The sequence below is a fragment of the Vipera ursinii genome (genome assembly GCF_947247035.1).
Source record: "Vipera ursinii genome assembly, chromosome: Z".
In the NCBI taxonomy this organism is placed as follows: domain Eukaryota; kingdom Metazoa; phylum Chordata; class Lepidosauria; order Squamata; family Viperidae; genus Vipera; species Vipera ursinii.
In genome coordinates, this window is record NC_139517.1 from 99,249,972 (window position 1) to 99,274,635 (window position 24,664).

A 24,664-nucleotide genomic window follows, 5' to 3' on the forward strand; every position below is an offset into this window, starting at 1 on the left:
ATAGCTCTCAAAATCATCTGCTAATTGTAGCACTGCTACAATGGTGGGTAGCTTTATGCCAGCTGGTGACTTCTGTCATGACTGTATCATCAGTTTTTGGATCATCTGCAAAAGCATGTTTGTTAGTGAAGTTAAGTATGTTTATGTTTTAGTTTTTAGTTTTTAAAAATGGAAAAACTTTTATTGCATGTAAGAGAAAAGTTTAATTTCACCAATGTGCTGGTATTGCTAAAAAAAAAGAAGATAACTCAAGAAAATATGATGGAAGCTACATATCACTTGGTAAATTATATATTAAATTTTTTGTGGAGTCAGCGCTTTTTCCTCCTACTCACTCAGGAGGCAGGGGCAAGAAAGACTCTTGTTTGATTACTGATGGAGAATGATAGTCCTCTTGTCAAGTTCGGACTTTGTCCTATTCTGCTCCACCTATTAGAATCAATACAATAATTGTGTATTTTTACATTCTTCTTTAATTTTTAGCTTACCTTTTCCTGTTTTTCTTTCTTCTTTGAAAATCCAATATATCATTTCTTGCCCATACCTAACTCCAATTAAATAATTAGTTTTATTAATGATGGTAGTTCACAAATTAATTTGCCATTGAAAGGTCACAGGATTGCGGAGTTTGAGAACCTGTTAATAAAAAAAATATTTCTATTTTTGGGTTTCTCAAAGCTTCTAATTAGATACCAGATAGAGAATTCTATACTAAATAGTATTTTGTTCTTTCCAGTGAACTTTCTTAGGAGACAATTCTTATAGTGGTTAAGTTGTTATATTGAATAGGGAAGATTTGTATTTTGTTCCCAGTTGATCATAGAATTCAGCCAATCGCTAATCAATACAGAGCTTGTTGAGAAAATAATAAAATAATAATTTTAAAATGTGGAAAGAGAACCAAAGAGGCATCAGAATCTTGGGTTGAAAAAAAAAAAGAAAGAAAACACAAAGAATATTCCAAAGACACAACTAAAAGACAATGATGCATAAGATGGAGAAATATAAGGAAACATTAATTTTATTTAATTTGTTTAAAAATTTTGCAGAGTGACTCTTATTACAGGCAGAGTTCAAAGATTAAAACCATCCTAACAATACAGTATAAACTCAGGATGTCCCAGTTAAATAATAGCTCTCAAAAATGCCTGGATATTGTAATAAGAAACCTCCAAGGTTTAGGGCATCCAGATCTCAGGAAGGTGCTATCCATAGGTGAGACATAACCAAGATTTCACTACTTAAGGGTCCAACAAGATAAGTCGCATGAATAGCTTGATCCCATATCATGTAGAATCTTATATGTGATAATCAGCTGGATTCAGAAGCCTTCTGGGATCCAGGGTAGGTTGCTGAATATTGGTGTTATTTGAGCATATCAGAAGATGCCAAAAATTGCTTGCATTGCTGCATTCTAGATTAGCTGCAGCTTCCAAATACTACTTTAAGGTCAGCCCCATTTAAAATGTGTTACATTAACCCATGTGTAACATAACTAAGGCATAAATCACAAATCCTGATACAGGATTAAGTGCCACGGAGCATAAGATGAATCTGCAAGTCCTCTCTCCCCTAGCTGCTACCTACTTTTGGGACAGAAGCTGTTAGTTAGAGAGGACCTCCAAAGTGCATCTCAGCTCTGACTGAGGAGGTGTACTGAGTTAAAAATGGAAAATCTCCAAAATCAATGACCTGTGACCTTAAAAGCCACAGGTACCTATTCCTGCAGGATTGAACCAAAACCTGTTCTCTTCCACTCAGACTCCCATACACCATGTAGATATCTCAGGACTTGCCACAAAGAAGAAGGAATCAAACTATTCTCCAAAGCACCTGAAGGCAAGACAAGAAGAAATAGATGGAAACTAACCAGAGAGAAGCAACCTAGAACTAAGGAGAAACTTCCTGACAGTTAGAACAATTAATCAGTGGAACAACCTGCCTCCAGCAACTGTGAATGCTCCAACTGGACAGCCATTTGTCTGAAATGGTATAGGGTTTCCTGCCTGAGCAGGGGGTTGACTAGATGACCTCCAAGGTCTCTTCCAACATCATCATCATCATCATCATTATTATTATTATTCATCATCGCACAGTCAGCCAGATGTTCAGACTGGATTTCGCATTTTTGTCTACCTATCGAGTCCTTACCAAGGACCTGGGATAGGCAGATTTGGATGTTTGATGGTATTACAGATATCGTCGCAGGATGGAAGTACATCCTAGTAAGTGCGCCTTTTGCGATTGACTAATGATGAATTTTAGGGACGCGGTGGCTCAGTGGGTTAGGATGCTGAGCTTGTCGATCAGAAGGTCGGCAGTTTGGCGGGTCAAATCCCGAGTGCCACGTAACAGAGTGAGCGCCTGTTACTCGTCCCAGCTTCTGCCAACCTAGCAGTTCGAAAGCACGTAAAAATGCAAGTAGAAAAATAGGGACCACTACGGTGGGAAGGTAACAGCGTTCCGTGCGCCTTTGGCGTCTAGTCATGCCGGCCACATGACCACGGAGACGTCCTCGGACAAGCGCTGGCTCTTCGGCTTTGAAACGGAGATGAGCACCGGCCCCTAGAGTCGGAAACGACTAGCACGCATGTGCGGGGGAACCTTTACCTTTACCTTTAATGATGAATTTGTCAATGCCAATGGTGTTCAAGTGGTGCTGCAGTTGTTTTGGGATTGACCCAAGGCACCTATTACTATTGATACTACCCTTGCTTGCCTTTGCCACAGTCTTTCTATTTCTATTTGTAGGTCTTTGTATTTTGTTATCTTCTCCAGTTCTTTCTCGTCTATTCTGCTGTCTCCAGGCACTGCCACGTCCACTAGCCAGACTTTTTTGGCTGTCTTATTGACAATTGTTAAGTCTGGGGTGTTAGGTTGCAGGTGCTTGTCTGTTTGAATTCTGAAGTCCCAGAGCAGTTTAACTTTATCATTTTCTATGACTTTCTCTATTTTATGATCCCACCAGTTCTTACTTACAGGCAAATGACATTTCTTGCAGATCTTCCAATGCGCCATTGTTAATACTTTGTCATGCCACTGCTTGTAGTCAGTCTGTGCGATCTTCTTGCAGCAGCTTACCAGGTGGTCCACTGTTTCTTCAGCTTCTTTGCATAGGCGGCACTTACTGTCTGTTGCTGTCTTTTCAATTTTGACTTTGTATGCATTTGTCCTTAAGGCTTGGTCTTGTGCAGCCAGAATTAGTCCCTCGGTCTCTTTCTTCAACTTTCCTGCTCATAGCCATTGCCAGATCTTGTTATTATCTGCTTTCCCAGCTATTTTTTTAATGCATTGGCCATGTAGTGCTTTGTCTTCCCATGCCTCTATTCTGTTCTTCATTTGGTCTTTCTTGTAGGCCTGTTTGGTCTCTCCAGTAGTCAGTAAGCCTTCCTGATATACTAATTTCAGTGCATGTTCATCATTGTCCTTCAGATATTCTTCCAAAGCCTTTTTTCTTCTTCAACCATCTGATGTCTTGCAGCATTCCACGTCCACCTATTTGCCTTGGTAGATAGAGTCTGTCAATATCACTGCGTGGGTGAAGGGCATGATTGATTGTCATTATTTTTCTGGTCTTCCTATCCACTGCTTTTAGTTCTGCTTGAGTCCAGTCCACTATTCCAGCTGTGTATCTAATGACTGGAATTGCCCAAGTGTTGATTTCCTTCACGGTATTTTCTCCATTGAGTTTGGACTTTAAGATCCTCTTCACTCTCTTGATGTATTCATCTCTAATCTTTTTCTTGACTTCAGTGTGTTTGATGTTGTCAGCTTGAAGGATACCCAAGTATTACTACTACTACTACTACTACTATTATTATATTGATAGTAATGATTGATAGTGTTTGATAGATAATATTGAAGACCGCTAGAAGTCAAGGAGGGCCAGGGAAGATATCTTCAACCTGTCAAAGATCCCCAAAATAGATGATTCTCAATACTATGGCTGGATGCAGCAAGAAGTAGAAAAGTGCATGTGTTGTCAGAGAGAAATAGGAAGGGATAAAGAATATGCTCATGGTAGCATATTAATAAAAGAAAATTTCTCTGGCCTCATTTTTCATTGGTCTACAGTCTTACACGCTTGGACAAATAAATTATATCAAGGGCAACAGAATTTTGCTAAAACTCTAAAACAATGAACAATGGTTTTCCGTGATGTTTTCCATTGTCTTCCAGTGCTGTAGTATACATGCCAAAATCTCTTCTTTTATATCCATTTTCTTTAAGGTTTGAATATTAGAGCTGTGATCCAATTTTAAGTTTCTTTCATCTCTATCAGATCTTGAACTATTGTTAAAAAGACTTGTCAAAAGCATTGAAAAGGCATCCTTAGTACTGGTACAAATATTGCTACTACTACCTACCCCACTATGCAATGTAACTTTTTATGAAATCTCCCATTGGCCTTTTGCTGGTTGTATAGCAGAAGAGAACCTTGCCTGTACTGTACATTGTAAATCATATCAGTAGGATAAGAGATGTATCAGGTTGTAAGTTTTTTTCCTTTTTAAGGTCTTAATGTAAAATGTATTTTTGACCTAATTGCTTGGCTGCAGAGAAGTATTTTACAGTCCTTTTTATGACATTGTAGTCAGGAGTGTCACTGCAGCATTCTGTGGATACAATCTGAATATTTATTCTAAAAAAATTGAATTCTTAAGTCAAGTATTGCCCCCCTTTCCTGCTAGTGGGGCAATTGCCATTGGGACGTATCCCCTCTCCCAGGAAAAACAACTGGCTTTCATCCATTCAACAGATAGTGGAAATGTAGAACTCCTTCATCCTCTTCATTATCTTCCATTCCATTCCTTCTACTATGAAAAGGTGTGCTTGTTTTCTTCTGTGAATTTCTTTAAATATGTAACACTGGCAAAAAAATAAAGAATATTTTACCAAATGTTTTGTATACATGAGGGCAGTCTGATCAGTAGATAAATGAATGTTTATACATTTTGTAACAATAAATAATTTAGAAAACAGGTTTTGAACCTTTGCTAATGATAATTTTGGCTGATGGGGTCCAGGAGAAGAACTTTTGTTGTTCTTCATACATTATAAATAAATAAGAGAAGCAAATAAACAGTCAGTAATATACAAATTATAGGGACAGGATACTATCCGCTTTACCTTCCATATAATTATAATCATAAAAATAATACCTAAATAAGATTTAAATTATACAATGAAGACTTTTACCTTTTAATCATGGCCTCTTCAAGTGATGCCAAATTATAGTTATCACATTTGTTCATTGACTGTATTGGGTGAACCTGATGGCAGTTGGAATTTAACAAAATATCTGGAGGTTCCTAGCTCCTAACTTTAATTTTCCATGGTTTTATATTTTTAAAAATCTAGCTAAGATTATTGTAGTAATTTATTTATTTCTTAACAACAGTAAGTAGATTTACACACACACACACACACACAAACACACAAAATTTCAAAAGGACAGGAGTGGATAAGGTAGGTAAAAGTCCATAATTCCAATTTGCACTATATATACTATATGAATGAAAAATAGTTTCAGTATTAAAATAAATCTGACATTTATTTTAGTAAATAAATATGAACATGTATGATCAATTATTTACTTTATTTATATTATCTATTTTAGCTGATATATCTATGTGTGAAATAAAGATTGTTCTGTAGAGGTAATGGAAAAATTAAAAATCCATTGAGTTTCTATAGGAATTTGTGAATCATAACGTGATGAGAGGGAAATGCAAGGTACAAACAAAAAAGAACAAAGGCAATTTTCTTTTTCATATCTGAATAAAAGAGATAAATATGAGGTAAAATATAAAACTCTGAGATCAAATTACAACACTGCATCTTAAAAACACAGGTTGCAATTTTCAGGTATACAAATTAAAGGAGGAAAGGAAGCAGTGATTTGTTTGTGATCCCATGGTATTTAGAAAGCGCAAACCTTTGGAATACAGTTGATACAGTTTTACAAAGGAAATACCGAGCCTTTAATTTGTTCTTCTACTATTGTCTCGTTTGGAACAACAACCAAACAGAACAGGTACAGACAGACTCCAGCGGATAGTTAGGACTGCAGAAAGAACAATTGCAACCCACCTGCCTTCCATAGAAAACCTGCATGTTGGGCAGATCAGAAGGAGGCCTGCCTGAGAAAATATCTACAGACCCTAATATCCTGGACATAGTTTCTATTCCTCCCCCTCAGGACACCATTGTAGGGCATTACATGCCAAAACAACTAGGCACAGGGACAGCATCTTCCCTTCATGCCATCAGTCTGTTGAACACCTAATCCTTATAGTACTCTCTAATGTGTGTGTGTGTGTGTGTGTGTGTGTGTGTATAAAATGTTTGTAGCATTATTTTTATCCTCCTTTACTACCCCCGTCTTATTAATATTATTACTATTATGATTATTATCACTCTGTTACTTTGCATGAATATTAAGAGCTTCTGTACTGGAGACAAATTTCTTGTGTGTCTAATCACACTTGGCCAAACCTGTTCTGTTCTGCTCTGTTCTGTTCTGCTCTACACTGCTCTTTATGAAAAGCAAAGGTGAGTAGGTTGTTTCATATAATGGGCTATTTTGAAGCTGTATAAGTAACTGGACTGTCATTTGTGTAGTTAGTAAAAATCAGCTGTGTGTGTATCCAAAATAAGTTGTGTATCACTTGAGTGAATTAAGGAAATGCTAGATGATAAGCAATCAGTATATTTCAGTTACTTTGTACATTGTTTTGAAAGTATTCTTCACCAAGCAAGGCAGGAAAGAAGTGAGAGACTTAGTTTCTGAATGGCAAGTATCTCATTGAAAGCTGAGATAAGGAAGTGGGTTGCTGAAGACTGCCAAGATACATGTGTGAAACTACTAAAAAGTAGCTGATGCCAGATATCACCAACCTGGTTTCCTCTAGATTTAGAAGCTGGAGTTCCCAAGATTTGCAGCCTGAAGAATTCTCAGGCAGCATAGGCTTGATAATGGTGTGATGTTTATGGAGCAGAAATCATAAAAGGCTGGGGAAAACTGACATATACATAGTCATGCTTATGTTGCAGCATAATGCTATGGCATCTCGTAAGAGTACAAAATGGAGAATATGTGGTTCATAATTTTGTGGCATACAAACTGTACCTTAGGTTGCAGATAAATTAGTTAAGATTTATTTAAGTTTTCCAATATCTCAGGGGTTGCCACAAAGAAGAGTGAGTCAAGCTATTCTCCAAAGCACCTGAAGGCAAGACAAGAAGCAACAGATGTAAACTAACCAAAGAGAGAAGCAACCTAGAAATAAGGAGGAATTTCCTGACAGTTAGAACAATTAACCAGTGGAACAACCTGCCTCCAGAAGCTGTGAATGCTCCAATACTGGAAGTTTTTAAGAAGATACTGAACAGCCATTTGTCTGAAATGGTATAGGGTTTCCTGCCTGAGCAGGTGGTTGGATTAGATGACCTCCAAGGTCGTCTCCTCCTTCTCTTCCTCCTCCTCTTCCTCTTCCTCATTATCATTATCATCATCATCATCATCATCATTATTACAAATCCTGTCAAAGATTACATCAGGTTTGCTTCAGATCTGTTTACACAAAGTCAGTTATTTCTGTTTTTATTTTCTTTCCCAGAGGATGTTAAACAAGTATTTGGCCAGACCACAATTCACCGGCGTATTCCTTTTAATTGGAACTCTGAATTTGTACAGCTACATTTTGGAAAAGATCGGAAAAGGCGTCTAACATACGTAGAGTTCACCCAATTCTTATTGGTGAGTTTTGACAATAATTTTAAATCTTAATAAAAAACAAGAAGAGTTTTTAAAATGCTATATATTTTTCCATATAGATTTCTTTTTATTTACAGGTATTATTAGATTGCTAAATATTTGTATGCACTTTCATTGGATGCAGTTGACTAACAATTAAATTGCTGCATAAGTAGTAATTTTACTTTTGGCTTTTGGAAGCAGCACATTTTTGGAAGAGGATCCAGTCAGCATTTTAAATTTTATAAGTGTGGTTCTCAGGAGTTCTCACAAAGGGGTTTACTTTTCATTTATATAGATAAGCTACATTGGATGATTGTAACTAGAGCAGGGTAGATTCAAGGTGAGATTCAAGGTGCTGGTGATGACATATAAAGCCCAACATGGCATGGGTCCGGATTACCTACGGGAGCACCTACTGCCGGCGTCAACTTCCCTCCGTCCTGTACGCTCCCACAGAGAGGGCCTCCTCAGGGTACCACCGGTCAGAGAATGTCGACTGGTGACCCCCAGGGGGAGAGCGTTCTCGGTGGGCGTGCCAGTCCTTTGGAACCGCTTACCGTCTGAACTACGGATGGCCCCCGACCTTTGCTCCTTCCGGCATGATCTAAAAACTTATCTATTCGAACAAGCCGGCCTGGTCTGAAAGGTTTGGGGTTTTAACATTGTTTTTAACTAACTTACTACATTGGGCACAATCATTTAATTTTAAATCTTGTATCCTGTATTCTTATTTTTATTTCCCTGTACACCGCCCTGAGTCCTTCGGGAGAAGGGCGGTATATAAACAAATAAATAAAAAAAATTTTTTTTTTAGTTGTCATCAAATAAGATACAACCTAGATAGACATTATCAAAAAGTTTTGTAAGCAGCAACGTTAGATTCCAAGATTCTTTCATATACAAGAAACTCCTCCGAGTAAAGCAGCAAAATCTACAAACAGAATCTGTATACAGTTGGATGTAGATCAGATGGGATACTTAAACCTTCCAAGTTGTAATGGAATGTGTGAAATTGATGTCAGCTCTCCCATGTAAACCAGGAAACATTTCAATATGAGCTATGGGGTTGGGTTTTTATTACTTTTAAATGTGTTTTAACCTATTGTAAGAGTTGTGGGCATTTTGTTTAATCTTTTTTAATTTTTGTATTTTGTCTTTTTAACATGTATTGCCCTGTTCACCGCCCTGAGTCCTTCGGGAGAAGGGAGGTATACAAATAAAATTAATCATCATCATCATCATCATCATCATCATCATCATCATCTGATATAGTAAAGCTACATCATCAGAATCTTGCAAAAACTTCTCATTGTTACTTTTAATCATTTTGTCAATTAGGATGGGTCCTTCCTAAGTTTCTTTCTCTCACCATTAAGCCACTGGACTCCTGCCTCTTTTCTGTTTGTTTCCTAGGCAGCATCTCTTTCCTTCATTTCCTGTGGTCATCCACACATGACACTACACCTGCATGCATGGCTTATAAAAGACTAGCATCCAAGAAATTCAATGTCTAATTAGTTCACAATGTTATGTGTTCTCTCTCTCTCTCTCTCTCTCTCTCTCTCTCTTTCCCTCCCTCCCTCCCTCCCTCCCTCCCTCCCTCTCTCTCTCTCTCTCTCTCTCATAAATATACAAGTAGTTCTCAATTTATGCCCATTTGTTCAGCAATTGTTTGAAGTTGGAACAATGCTGAAAAAAATGGACTTCCCACCTGTGTCCAAAGTTATAACATTTGCAGTGTTCCTCTAGTCACATAATCAGGATTTGGGGACTTGGCAGCCTGCCTGCAGCTTTCTGAAGGTAGCACAGCTTTCTGAAATTTTAGAGAGCCTAGATAAGAATCATGTTCCAGAAAGCTGGGTCCCAAAAGGAAATAGGAAAGGCATTCTGCTTTGGTTGTGGGGCTGCATGCGAAAGCACAAGGTCAGTACGAGTAACTAGGAAAGAAGACAACTAGGCAAAAAAATACTTGCTAGGTATTTGTGGGTACTGCGGCTTGGTGCCATGCTGCTGGAACAAGATAAGGAACCATGTCAAAGAAGCATTCACAAGTGAGGTGGAGTCCCAGGGTAGCATATTAGCCATGGGCTCAAAAAGAAGACACCAAAGGCAGCAAAACGTTTCTTCTTTGGCCATGGTAGCTGGGCATAAAAGGCAAAAAGTCAGTGCAAGGAACTAGGAGAGAAGACAGCTGAGTGTCTGAATGTTCGCGGGCTGGGCAGCTGCAACTCACTGAGGCATGGCAAACAGCCCCAGAACTATGTGATTTTTCCTCTGCTTGATGTCCTGCAAGAAAAGGTACCAGGTGACCAAAGGGCAGGGAGGGGGATTAAACAGGTGGGGAGAATTGGAGACAGTCTCTTATCTTATTTAAGCTTGGGGCTGGACAGGACTCAATCTGAATGGCTTGGATTAGGAAGGGGTTCCCACATAATGGTGTGCAATTCTCAATTAACTACTGCACGGAGTGCCATTGTAAGTTGGTGCAGTAATGTGATGCCTCATTTTATGACTACAGAACTCAACAATGGTCGCAAGGGTAGTTGTAAATTGTGGACTCTGTATAGCTTTAATATACTTGTAGGTGGTAATTACTCACCATATGTTTTTAAAATCAGTGGTTAATCTGTTTATTACAATTTCCATAGTTTTTTTACTGTAAATTCCACTAATATATGTTATATTTCAATACAATTCATTGAATAGAACTTACTTTGAATAAGTGTTGATACAACTATTGCTAAAATAACTTGATACCATCAGACAAGGCTAGATGAGTGTTACTGTTGTTTCAATTGGATGTGTTATAAAGAGCTATTACACAAGAGAGTTTTGACAAAGGATCATATTTCAGGAATATGGAGTCTGTAATTTTGTTTACATAATGATGTTAGTTCACAGTAGGAAGTGTTATCATTTTGATGAGGAATAATTAAGATAATGCTGCTAGGACAAATGCTTCAAATTGACTTGGTGGAGTAGAGTCTAATTAATTCTTTGTCTGAAGAGGATATTAGATGTCTCATATAATTTAATCACATTCTATTAGTTGTAATGACTGTCATTTTACTGACTTCACTTGACTTCAGATCAGCCCATCTTTATTGTTTGGAAACTGATTAAAACCTGATTGTCTCTTCTGTAACAATACCATGGAGAAGTGCTGTATTCAATTTGGATTTTCCATTCTGGTATATGGATCTTTCCAAATCTCTTAATCTATATGTCTTAATGTTTGTCCTTAAAGATCTAGGTAAAAGGCTGGTTTATGTAGCCTTCTTACGACTATTCTTGAGTTTAAATGCATGGCTTCTAGGCAGAAGAACCTTCTGTTGTAAACGTAGTTACAGAAGCTGTTCTTTGAATGTTATTTATCTTTATCTTAAATTTAGCAATTTAAGCAAGTTTTATTATTTAACCTTGTTTTTTGAAACTTTTTTTGTATATGAATTGGTCACTTAAGACAACAGGACTCATAGTTCTCTCACTATGTGAATTCTTTGATAATCTGCACCACATGTGATACCACTGGGTTTTTAAAGTATTATTTTGTACGTACATATCTACTTTCTTAAGATATTTAAAATTTAATAGCTGGATCAGTGAAGGACTGGACAATACAGAATAACAGAGTTGGAAAGGACCTTGTAGGTCACCTAGTTCAACCCCCTGCTCAAGCAGGAGACCCTATACCATTTCTGACAAGTGGCTATCTTGAAAGCTTCCAGTGATGAAGCACCCACAACTTCTGAAGGCAAACTGTTCCATTGCTTGATTGTTCTCACTGTCAGAAAATTTCTCCTTATTTCTAAGTTGAATCTCTTCTTGATCAGTTTCTGTCCATTGTTCCTTGTCTGGCCTTCAGGTGCTTTGGAAAATAGGCTGTCCTTCTCCTCTCTGTGACAGCACCTCTATCCTGTCACCCCTGGTCCTTCTCTTCACTAGACCAATCATGCCCAGTTCTTGCAACTGTTCTTGATATGTTTTAGCCTCCAGGTCCCTAATCATCTTTATTGCTCTTCTCTGCATTCCTTCTAGAGTCTCAACATCTTTTTTATAGTGTGTGACCAAAATTGGATGCAATATTCTACGTGTGGTCTTAGTAAGTCTTTATAGATTGGTATTACTACTTCACGTGATCTTGATTCAATCCCTCTGTTTATGTAATTTAGGATTGCATGGACATTTTTGGCTGCTGCTGCACGCTGCTAGCTCAATTTAATTGATTGTCCACTAGGATTCCAAGATCACACTCACAGTCACTGCTATTAACTGTACCTAATCTGTACATATACTTTTGGTTTTTCTTTCTTACGTGTAAGACTTAACTTTTCTCTACTTTAAATTTCATTTTGTTAGATAGGGCCCAGTGTTCAAGTATGTCAAGATCCATCTGGATCTTGAGCCTATCTTCTAGGGTGTTAACTATTTCTGCCACCTTATATCATCTGCAAATTTGATGAGTTCCCCTTCTATTCCCTCATCTAAATCGGTTAGGAAGATATTGAAGAGTACTGGATCTAAGACCTAAGTTCCCCGCTGTTTACTTACCTCCATGTAGGTGTAGTACCATTACTACTCAGTTTTTCAGCCACTTACAAATCTATCTGATTGTGATGTTATCTATCCCACTTTTTTCTAGCATGCCAAGAAGTAGGTTGTGATCTACTTTGTCGAATGACTTACTGAAGTCTAAGTGTACTATGTCCACAGCATTTCACTGTCTATTAATTTAGTCACTTTGTCAAGGAATGAAATAAGATTGGTTTGGCATGATCTGTTTTTAACAAACCCAGGCTGGTTACTAATTATAATTTTATTTATTTCTAGACGTTCACAGATCTGTTTTTTTTTTATTTTTTCCAGTATCTTCCCTGGTATTGATGTCAGGCTGATTGGTCTGTAGTTTCCTGGGTCTGGTTTCCCCCCTCCCTTTTTTTGAAAATGAAAATTACATCAGCTCTTTTTCAATCCTCAGGTAATTCTCTGATGCTCCAAGATTTTTTTAAAATATGGTACAATGGTTCTGAGAGGACATCTACTACTTTTAGAACTTGGTCAGGTTCCAGTGATTTATATTCATCAAGATCAGACAGGTGTTCTCTTACCATTTTATTGCTTATTTCTACTTTGTCTTTTACAGTTATGTTTTTGGTAGGTTGGGCTATAGTTTCTTTTTGCGTGAAGACCGATGAAAAGAATGAGTTAAGCAGTTCTGTTTTCTCTCTACTGCCTGTTACTTCCTTGCCATCTTCTCTCTTTAGTGGACTGACTGTTTCCTTGACTTTTTTTGTTATTCAAATGTTGTTTTATATATTTAATTATCTTTGAATTTTGTTGCAACTCTTTGTTCATTCTGAGCCTCTGCTTCACCTTTGCAGATTCTGGTTATCTGCTGATATTCTGCTTTAGTTATGTGTCCCTCTTTCCATTTTTTGTACTTATCCTTTTTATCTTTCAGTTTATCAGAGAAATCTTTGTGCAACCATGCTGGTTTCTTCTTGAATTTTTTGTTTTTCTTTTTCAGTGGTCTTGTACTGGACTGGGCTTTAATGATTATATTTTTCAGAGTTTCCCAAGCTTCTTGGAATCTTTTTAGAATTTTCATCCAAGGAATCTTTCCCACATTCTCTCTCTTTGAGTTTGTTAAAATCAGTTCTTTTAAAATCTGAGACTCTGGTATGATTATCTTCTATAGCTTGTGTTTGCATTATATTGAATTCCAATATGACATAGTCACTCTCACCCAGTGTTCCTGTAATTTCAACTCCTTCCATCAGTCCAAGTCCAATATGGCTGTCCCTCTAGTTCCTCTACCTTTTGGTTGGTCAGAAACCTGTTCGATCTCTCACTTGATGAAGAATTAGTCTTCCAGTTGATGTCAGGGTAATTAAAGTCCGCCATTACTATTGTAGTATGTTTCCTACATATATTTGTTAATTGGTTACCAAAAAGTACATCTATTTTTTCTGCTTGGTTGAGTGGCCTGTAGTATACACCCATGGGAATGTCATCCTTTTTTTTCTTTTATATGCATTCTATCCATACACATTGTAGGAGGTTTTCATCTTTGGTTTTGTGCATTTCTATAGCAATATAGTCATCTTTTACATATAATGCAACTCCACCTCCTTTTTAAATGGGGACTGTTTTTTTAACAGTTTGTAGCCTTCTGTCAGTACATTCCAGTCCTAGGTTTCATCCCTCCAAGTTTCAGTAATGGCAATTATATCATATCTACCCTCATGTATTAATAATTCAAGTTCACCCTGTTTGTTTTCCAAATTTTGAGCATTTGCAAATAGGCATTTGAGCTCTTTATATCTGATTCTAGGTATTCCTATATATCCTATTTCTTAAAGAGTTTGTCTTCCTTCCCATCTCTCCTTACCTCTTTATTTGATTTGTTTGCTTGTAATTAGGTCCTTGAGATCCTAAAAGTTTGTCACCCTCCCCCCTCAATTTTAATTTAAAGGCCTCCTGATAAATTGAGCCAATCATTTTCTGAAAAGATTCTTCCCAGTTTTCCTGAGGTGCAGCCCATACCTTGCCAACGCTCATCATGGAGGTAGTGCAGATCATGGTCCAGTAATCCAAAGTTCTCTTGGCAACATCAATCCTCTGGCTCAGGAATGTCACTCAATTTTGTTGAGGGCCACATCAGCATTATGGTTGCCCTCAAAGGGCTGGCCAGGCATGACCAGGTGGGCATGGCCAGCTCAAAGCTGCTCACTTGGTGCAGCTGACTCAAGATAGCTGGGTCAGGATGGAACAAGTTGCACCAGCTAACTCAATGTGAGGACAACTCGGTGCCCCACAATCTCTTCACGTCTCCAAACTGCTAGTAGCAAGCATGTGTGCATGCGTGCACACACACACAATGCATTCCAAGTTTGGGGACTTTTATCCAGAGAGGAAGGATAAATTCAAGATGGCGGACGTGCAGGCGGATCTGTTAGGGTGAGCTCTGCAAGTCTCAGAAAATAGGCGTCCTAGGAGCCCCCCAGGGGTGTTTATACCCTCTGGGTTGGGGGGATAGTGAGGGCAATGATTTGGCAGCTGAAGGGTGAAGGTTGCTGGACTGCTGTTTTGCTGCCGGCTCTGCTGCTTTCTCGGACTGGATGTTTGCGGCGCCTTCCCGCTGCCTCGGGCGTTTTCCGGGCCGTTTTCGCGGTACCTGGCAGTTTCGGCAGCCGGCGGTTTCGGCAGCGGCGTCCTCGGCGGTGGCGGAGCCGGCGTCCTCGGATGGTCCCTGGCTGCTAGCGGTCTCGGCGGAGGCGCTTCGGGCCATTTCGGGCCGCTTCTGTGGTCGGCTTGGTCTCCCTCGGCTGTGGCGGCGTCGGCGTTCTTGGCTCGTTCCGATGGCGACGGTGACGGCGGCGGCGTTGCTCCAGGGCCGCTTTAGGCCTTCCTTTTCATCGACTGTTTGCTGGGTTGTCTGCCTGACCGTTTGCCCGTTCCCGCCTGAGCCTTTTTGGCCCGTTTTCCATCGGCGGCGGGAAGGGCTGGATTATTCTCGGTTCCATCAGCGTCCTGGCGGCGGCAGCAATGGCGGCGTCGTCTGCAGCAGCGCTCCGGTGGTGGCAGCGGCCCTGGCGGCTCAGCGGCGACGCTGCACTCAACTTGTCTCTTCCTCTGCTTGCTTTACTCTTTCTAGATGGCCTGGTACTCTCACTGCTGTTGGTGGCCTCGAAGGTTCCTGGGCTAGCCGGTTAATTCCGGTGGAGCCCAGTGGTCCCTTGAAAGACCTATGCTTCCCGTGGCACCAGTTGTGACTTTGGTTGGTGCCATTGGATTTTTGGACCTAAAAGAATTAGATAATTTGGAAGACCCCAATGACTGCAGAACTGGCCATGATCAATCTTCTCGAAGGGCAGAGCAGCGGAGGATTTGGCCATTTAGTAGTGCAGACTTTGGTGGTGTAATATACTATCTCATCCCTGCCTTCGGACTGTTGTTTATTGCCATTCACATATCGTCCCCAAAGGATTCAGAGTTCCCTGGGTACTAGCCACAGTGAGAGGGTGGCTTGAATTTACATCTGCTGCCCCTAGAGGTGAGAGCTCTAGGGGACATGCTGTACCCAGGATGGATGTTTCGGACCATTCCCCCAGGAATAGGCTCTCCAACTGTCGTGAGAGGACGGTGGTTGGCCTGTCCTGGGGTGGCACCCAGCTGAGTGGCAGTGGCTGGGTGGAGGCTCGGGACACCTATTTGCTCTCTGTTTGGTCCCTCCTTAAATTAATTGACCATGGACTGCCTATATCTGGACTGCTCTTCTGCCTTGTCTTAGGTACTCCTCTACGGACTTGCTCGCCCTCAGGGGTGCTCCCCCTTCCTGGAGGCGGCCCGCCTTTCCAGCCGAGTACAATCTCGAGGAAGGGCCCATTTATTGGGATCCTGAGAGATGGCTGGGCACGGTTATGGGCCTCCGACGTAAACCTAATAAGAGGTCCTTGGTTTGCTTTTTGTCAAAATTTTTTTGGGGGTTAGGGAGGAGGGAGGGTTCTTTTCTTGGTTGTTTGGACGAGGGGGGCAGTCCAACTACCTCTGTTCAGGCTAGTGCTGAGGCGGATCGCGGGGGGGAGGAGCGGGGGTCGGCTGCTTCTGGGGCTCCAGGGCCAGTCGTGGGACTATCCATCCCCACGACGATAGGGAATGGCAGCAGGTGTAGGAACAGAGGGCCGTATCGGTCTCAGGGAAGGCCTCTCTGCTGCTTACAAGCGGTGAGGCACTCCGACCCTCTGGTTCCGCCCCGAGGTCCCGGGAGTGAGGACGTGCAGACTCCTGAGCTCCGGCTGGTGTACTTGAATGCCAGGTCGGTCGCTAACAAGGCTCCTCTCGTCCGTGACTTGGTCGAGGGTGAGCAGGCGGACCTGGCTTGCATCACGGAAACTTGGTTGGGCCCAGAGGGCGGCATTCCTCTGGTTGATCTTTGCCCACCAGGTTTCCGGGTGCTGCACCGGCCTCGGGCTCAGGGTAGGGGTGGGGGAGTGGCTGTTGTTATGAGGGAGACCTTGTGTCCACGGGAGGCCACCGTTCCCCAGATAGTCGGGTGTGAGTCTCTCTTTTTGAGATGCGGCCCTGGTGCGCAGTTGGGCTTGCTGCTGGTGTACCTTTCGCCTAGTCACGCAGCAGCAGCCCTGCCTGAGCTGCTCGATGTCCTCTCTGGGCTGGTGGTTGAGTTCCCGAAACTTATAGTTTTGGGGGACTTCAACCTACCATCGCTGGGAGGATCATCTGAGTTGGCTCGGGAGTTCATGGCTTCCATGACGGCCATGGACCTGACGCAAGTAATTTTGGGACCGACTCATGAAGGAGGCCACACCCTTGACCTAGTTTTCTTGTCTGGATGGTGGTTAGATGATCTTGGTGGGGGCTCTCCAATTATTATGCCCCTGTCATGGACCGATCATCATCTCCTGCGGCTGGTCTTCCGTTTTGCCACCCCCCGCCGTGGGTGTTTGGAACCAATTAAATGGTACCGCCCCAGATGCTTAATGGATCCCCAGAGGTTCCAGGCGGCGCTGGGGTCCCCACCTGCCTCCCTTGCTCACAGCTCGGCAGATGCCTTAGTGGAAGCCTGGGAAAGGGCGGCCACTGAGGCTCTTGACCGAGTTGTACCCCTGCGGCCCCTGACCCGGTGCAGATCCCGTCGAGCTCCATGGTTCTCTGCGGAGCTCCGGGAGATGAAGCGTCGGAGACGGGGCCTAGAGAGCGGTTGGAGGTCCAGCCGATCCGAATCCGACCGATTGTGACTAAGAGCCTACATTAGGTCTTATCTCGCTGCGATAAGGGAGGCGAGGTCTAACCACTTCGCCACCCTTATCGCGTCCGCAGATAATCGCCCGGCCGCCCTGTTTAGGGTGACTCGCTCCCTCCTAAATCAGGAGGTGAGGGAGGATCCCTTGCAGGGTCGTGCCGAGGAGTTTAACCAACATCTGTCGGACAAAATCGCTCGGATTCGGACCGGTTTGGACTCTGACTGGGCAGAGTCTGACGATCAGGACACGGGCGGTCTTGTCGATATCACCTGGGAGGAGTTTGATTCTGTGACTCCGGAGGAAGTGGACAGGATCATGGGGAGGCTGAGCACCACCACATGTTTATTGGACCCGTGCCCTTCCTGGCTGGTCTATGCAGCCCGGGAGAGGACACGCAGCTGGTTCCAGGCAGTTATATCGGCTTCTCTGAGTGAGGGTATCTTCCCCGCCGTCTTGAAGGAGGCGGTGGTGAGGCCTCTCCTCAAGAAGCCTGTCTTGGACCCAGCTGTATTGAACAACTTTCGTCCTGTCTCCAACCTTCGCTTTCTTGCGAAGGTTGTTGAGAGTGTGGTGGCACATCAGCTCCCTCAGATCCTGGATGAAGCGGATTATCTAGACCCGTACCAATCGGGTTTCAGGCCCGGGCACAGCACGGAGACGGCATTGGTCGCGCTGGTGAATGATCTCTGGAGGGCTCGGGACAGGGGACATTCCTCTGTTCTAGTCCTATTAGACCTCTCAGCGGCTTTCGATACCATCGACCATGGTATCTTGCTGCGACGTCTCAGGGGATTGTGAGTGGGAGGCACGGTCTTACAGTGGTTCTCCTCCTATCTCCAGGGACGTTCGCAGTCGGTGTTGGCAGGGGGGCAGAGGTCGACCGCGAGGTCTCTCATTTGTGGAGTTCCTCAGGGGTCGGTCCTCTCGCCTCTCCTGTTCAACATCTACATGAAACCGCTGGGTGAGATCATTCGTGGCTTTGGAGTTGGGTATCATCAGTACGCTGATGATACCCAACTTTTCTTTTCGACCCCAAACCACCCCAGTGATGCCCTCAACGTGATGTCCCGTTGCCTGGAGGCGGTTCGGGTCTGGATGGGGAGGAACAGACTTCAACTCAACCCCGACAAGACTGAGTGGCTTTGCATACCTTCATCCCGGGTCTATTCGGACATTCCACCTCTGGCTATGGGGGGTGAACTATTACCCCCCGTAGATAGGGCTCGCAACTTGGGAGTCCTCCTAGATTCACGGCTCACCTTGGAAGACCATATAGGAGCTGTGACTAGGGGGGCCTTCGCCCAGGTTCGCCTGGTGCGCCAGTTGCGGCCCTATCTTAGCCGGGATGATTTGTGCACGGTCACTCATGCGCTCGTGTCCTCTCGTATGGACTACTGAAACGCTCTCTACATGGGGCTGCCCTTGAGGACCACCCGGAAGCTCCAACTGGTACAGAATGCAGCCGCGAGAGTTGTGTTGGGAGTCTCCCAATACTCCCACGTTACACCTCTGCTCCGTGAGCTGCATTGGTTGCCAGTTGTCTTCCGGGTGAGATTCAAGGTACTGGTAACGGTGTTTAAAGCCCTCCATGGCATGGGGCCGGAGTACCTTAGGGAACATCTGCTGCCGGCATCAAGCTCCCTGCGCCCTGTGCGTTCCCACAGAGAGGGCCTCCTCAGGGTGCCACCGATCAGAGAATGTCGATTGGTGGCCCCCAGGGGGAGATCCTTCTCTGTGGGCGCTCCGGAGCTGTGGAATCAGCTACCGGTAGAGCTCCGGATGGCGCCCGATCTTCGCTCCTTTCGTCACGATCTCAAGACGTTTTTGTTTGTACAAGCTGGCCTAACCTGATGGGGATTGGTGGGGTTGTTTTATCTTTGGTCTCTTAATTTTATCTTGGGGTTTTTAGAATTGTACTCCTATTGTTTTAACTAGGGCAACTGTTTAATCTCTTTTTAATGTTTGTATTTGGTATTTTATTCTGCCCTGTGAACCGCCCTGAGTCCTCAGGGAGAAGGGCGGTATATAAATGTTATTAAATTAAAATTAAATTAAATTAAAGGAGAGGGCTTCTCCCCAAGCCCAGGCATGATTGGCAGTTTGCTAACTCAGATATGGATAGTGTCCAAGTCTCCAAGCTTGGGGGGAGTGTGTGTGTGTGTGTGTGTGTGTGTGTGTGTGTGTGTGTGTGTGTGTAGTTTCCTCCGAGTCCAACTTCTGCCTTGACAGATCTCTGGAGAGCAAGAGGAAGAAGCAGGGGAGCAGCACTTCCAGGCCTGCATGAGGGAAGCTGGTCCTTCTTGAAAGGGAATCCCCATTTCCAATCGTGCATGGTAAGGATGCTGGCTTGTTGGACCAGCCTTCCCTCACGCACCCCCTACTCCTTTCCAGAGATCTTTCAAGGCAGAAGTTGGACTTGTAGGAAACTGCTTCCTGCAAACTTTCGCCACATTAGCATCATGGTTGCCCTCAAAGGGCCAGTTGCATGTAAGACTATTGTATCATATTAGTTCAGAAGTGTATTATGTCTAAGAAGTGGAGTAAAAAGAATTAAAATTTTAAATATGAACAAATAAATTATTTATTTCAAATAAATCTGTAAAAGCAAATTTAAAACAAAGGAAAAGCACAAGCTTTTTAGTTCTCTCTCATGCCATTTTGTCCGAACTGGATGTTTGGCATCTTTCTTGGCTACAAGTTCATCCATATTTGGGGTTAGGTTTTGAGCTGTGGAAACTCTCAGGATAGAGTGGAGGTGTGCCTCAGTGAGAAGACTTCTGTGTGCACTTTTGTTCATCCTCATCACTGAGAAAAGTTGCTCACACAGGTATGTACTAACAGGTATGCAGAGCATTCAAGAAGCTTGTAGGCGGAGATGGGGCATCGTTTCAGGGATGAACCTGATGAATTGTGCAGATCCTACAGAATCATACTTTGTCTTAAGTGTGCTGTTACATTGGAGTTCTATCAGCTCTATTTGGATATTTACAGGTGCTTTCTCCACATCAACTGAAAATGAATTATTAAGCAGTCCAAAATTGAATTTCTGTGTTTCAAAATCAGCAAAGCAACGAGTAAACTCCATCTGAAGTGTGCTCAGTTTATCAGCAAATTGAACACTTGAGAACACAGTGGTGGAGACTTGGTTTTTTACTGTTTGGCAACAGGGAAAATGACTCAAGTTTCCTTGCTGCATCTGAGTCTCCCACAGTTGCAGCTTTACTTGAAAGGCTTTCACTGCATCATACATGTCTGTGATCACATGGTCCTGTCCCTGAAGCTGAAGGTTTAGTGCACTGAGATACCTAATTATGTCACACAGAAAAGCTAATTCACGCAGCCACTTTTCATCCTGCAATACTTTTCCTTTACTTTTAATAAACTGACAGATACGCAATTCAAAAAATCTATTGAGCACTTTTTCTCAACTTAGCCATCATTGCACCTCTAAGGCAGATGACCAAGTTCAGAATGTATTTCAAGAAAAGATTTAAATTGACATTGATTTAAACCTTTGCCTCTTATAAAGTTAACTGTCTATGTTACAGTGTGCATTACATGTTCCATCTTCAGGGCTTTGCCGCATAGTGTTTCCTAGTGTATGATGTAGTGATATGCTGTCAGCTCAGTTGTGCAATTCTCGCTCTTCATCTTCTCTCTCTTCTCTCTCTCATCTTCTCCAATCCACTCTTTTCCCCGCACATTGAAGGTGCTCCATCTGTTGTGAGTCCTGTAAGTTTGTTCCAAGGCAGTTTCATGTCATTTACACATTTGGATACTGCTTCAAATATATCTTTTCCTGTGGTAGTGCCATGCATTGATTTTATATCCAAAATTTCCCCCGTAATGCATAAACTTGAGTCCACTCCACAGATGAATATTGTCAGCTGTGCCGTGTCAGAGATTTTCAGTGCTCTCATCGACAGCAAGGGAATAAGCAATGAATTCTTTTCCCTTTTCAATCAATTGTCCTTGTAAATCAGTGGCAAGCTCACTTATACGATCAACAACAGTATTTCTGCTTAGGCTTACATTCAGAAGTGCTTGCTTTTGGTCTGCACACAAGATTTCACACACTTTAATCATGCAGCGCTTCAAAAACTCCCCCTCTGTAAATGGCTGGGCTGATCTTCTGCCACTATAAAATTAGATTTCACAGCAGCTTCACTTTGTGATTTTGCTCTTGTGAACATATGCTGCCATGACATCAGGCTCTTTTTCAAGTCTTCCACCTTCTGTAGCTTCTGCTCCATGTTCAAATTTTTGTACTTGTCCTGATGTTTTCTCTCATAGTGCTGTCTCAAGTTATATTCTTTAAATACAGCCACAGTAGCTCCACAAACAAGGCATGTATGTATGGAGGATGAGACTGGACAAAAAGCTCAAAGTCCTAGGTGCTGCGTGAGGCAAGCAGTTGTGAGCATGCTAGGCATCCACTCTGGAGGCTCTGTAGGATGCTGCAAGTCCGGATGTTTTGAGCAGGTTTAGCAACATCACAGCATCTATGGAGAGAAAGCAAGTGACTACAGCTCTCTTTGATGCAGTTGAAATTTTATATTTTATACAAGAGAGATCCTGTATGTATGGAGGAAAAAATCAGCAATCCACCATCACTCCGAAGCTGGTCTAGCAGTTACAAGGGCTACTCAGCCTTTCTAGTTAAGCTACCTCCATTTCTGATCAGATTATGATATTTTTAGGGCTGCCTTTCAGTCTCTGATTGTAGGGGGGAGGGGTGGGAGAAATCAAGACACATCCAGCTTTCCCAAGTAGGAAACAAGGAACCACTTGCTCCATCTTTTCCCAATAACTATGTCCAAGAAGCCCAGAAATAGAGCTCAAAATCCCTGAAATATCCATCCATATTTCATAGCTTTCATAAGCAATGCTGGTTAGTTCTCTCAGGGTCTGTGGGTCTGTCCTTTGTGGGGAGACCCAAAGCGTCTCTCCACTGACTTCCATACATTTTCCACAAAGCCACAGAGCATAATGTGGTTTGGGGATCCAGGGGGCAAGGGGATGGGGCTCATGGGGGAGGATGCCCATCAGGTGTTGGGTGCCAGTTGTTTAACGTGTGGTGTGCCAATGAAGGGTTATGGGCCTCTATGCAGTGCCACCCAAGCTGGACTTTAGAGCAAGGACTTACCCTTTGTACTTTCAGTCCAGATCTTTGCTGGTGGGGAATTCTGGGAGTTGAAGTCCAGCCATCTTAAAGTTACAAAGATTGAGTGAGATGGGGCTCAATTGTTGTATGTTTGCTGGGTCTTCAGTTTGTGGGGATGCTTCCCCAGGCTGGAGGAGGGCGGAGAGGCAGCAGGGCTCCTGCTGCTGAGGGGTGAAGTAGCCCTGCTGCTGGGCCCCAAGGTGTGAGAGTGCGCTGCAGGGGCCAAGTGCGGCTTATTGGACGTCGCTGGCTGTTGTTGCAGGCCAATGAGTGGTCGAAGAGCCAATAAGCTGTAGCTGTTTGGGCTCCACCAGCCCACGTGCGCTTGCCCCCTCCTGTACATGTACCTGGGCAAGTGCTTTCCTGGGCCAGGCCGGCACCAAGGTGGCGGGGGCTGGACCCTTGTCATTTCCAGGACAGTCATGAGGGTCACATCCAATCACTTGCTGTTTAGCATAGCCCCAGTTTGTAAGTCTGTTCTATTTCATCTGCCAGTTAAAAATCATTTTACACTTTGGGGGAGCAAGACACTGATGAAAGAGATGGTTTTCTCAATTGACAGAAGCATATATATGCACTTATGTCATTTTTTACGTTGCAGGTACTTTGACCTGCAAATAAGTAACATCAATCGAATAGTATTAACTCTAGAAAAGCAACCTGGTGTTTTACTCATCCCCTTGAAAAGACAGACAGTGTCTCCAGGGGGATAGAATTGTTGTTACATTTAGAAACTTCAAAATGTATTCATTTGTCCAATTCTTAAAATCTAATTTTGGATGTGTTAATTGCTGAACATCTAACCTTTTGTGGCTATAAAAGATAAAAGGATGCCTCCTTTTCAATGTTTATTACAAATATTCTTATCCTTGCATTGTTTAATTGGAAAAGCACAAAATTTATGCTTTTGCCAATCTAAATTATTAAAATAAAACCTATTTTATTTATTAAAGCACTTACACTATAGTTATATATCAGCCTATAACTTTCTCAGACTGGTATATATAACAATAAATGTGCGCCTGGTGTCCCTAATTTTCAATGTAAGAAGACGTAAATACAGAAGGATAAAGTGGATAGAAAAGATAAATAAAATAAAAAAATATATTTTCCTATATTTCTAGTTTAATAATGGCGATTAAGATGGAAATAGGGTGTTCAGGAGGAACAGATGAAACCATCACTTCCAAAACTCATGATCATAGTAGAGCTGTTGGACTTTATGACTTGTATAAGAAAAAATAAGGCTGTACGATATAGTCAGTGTGGGGAAAAGTACTTAATTGTTAACATCTTTATTAATACAAAATATCTTAAAACAAAAATGGTATGAGCTATTGGATGTATTCTGATCAGAGAGGCCTATTCCAATTATGTAACTCATTGGGTTGTTAATAGTTATCATTTTTGCCTACCTATCAGGCTCATTGAAATCACATGTACAAATGGAAAAGTGCAGATAGAATTTTCAAATAGAGATTGGTAATATTAACAAAAGGGACACGGTGGCTCAGTGGGTTAGGACGCTGAGCTTGTCGATCAGAAGGTCGGCAGTTTGGCGGGTCGAATCCCGAGTGCCGCGTAACAGAGTGAGCGCCTGTTACTCGTCCCAGCTTCTGCCAACCTAGCAGTTCGAAAGCACGTAAAAATGCAAGTAGAAAAATAGGGACCATTACGGTGGGAAGGTAACAGCGTTCCGTGCGCCTTTGGCGTCTAGTCATGCCGGCCACATGACCACGGAGACGTCTTCGGACAAGCGCTGGCTTTTCGGCTTTGAAATGGAGATGAGCACCGGCCCCTAGAGTTGGAAACGACTAGCACGCATGTCCGGGGGAACCTTTACCTTTACCTTTAATAGTAACAAAAAATCTACTACCCTAAAGCAAAGCAATATAATGTACGATCTTGCAAGTTTAATCATTATGCTAGGCAAATTGAGTGTCCAAAATTAAGTGTCCAAAATTACACCACCTG

General features: G+C 42.5%; 1 protein-coding gene across 1 annotated transcript in view; it reads left to right on the forward strand.

The window, feature by feature from the left end:
- SLC25A13 (solute carrier family 25 member 13) overlaps nt 1-24,664 on the forward strand; it is a 153,744-nt gene that overhangs the window by 62,324 nt on the left and 66,756 nt on the right. The window contains exon 5 of the mRNA XM_083376358.1: nt 7,623-7,762. Coding sequence (XP_083232484.1) covers nt 7,623-7,762 — 140 coding nt within the window. The remainder of the gene's footprint in view (nt 1-7,622; nt 7,763-24,664) is intronic.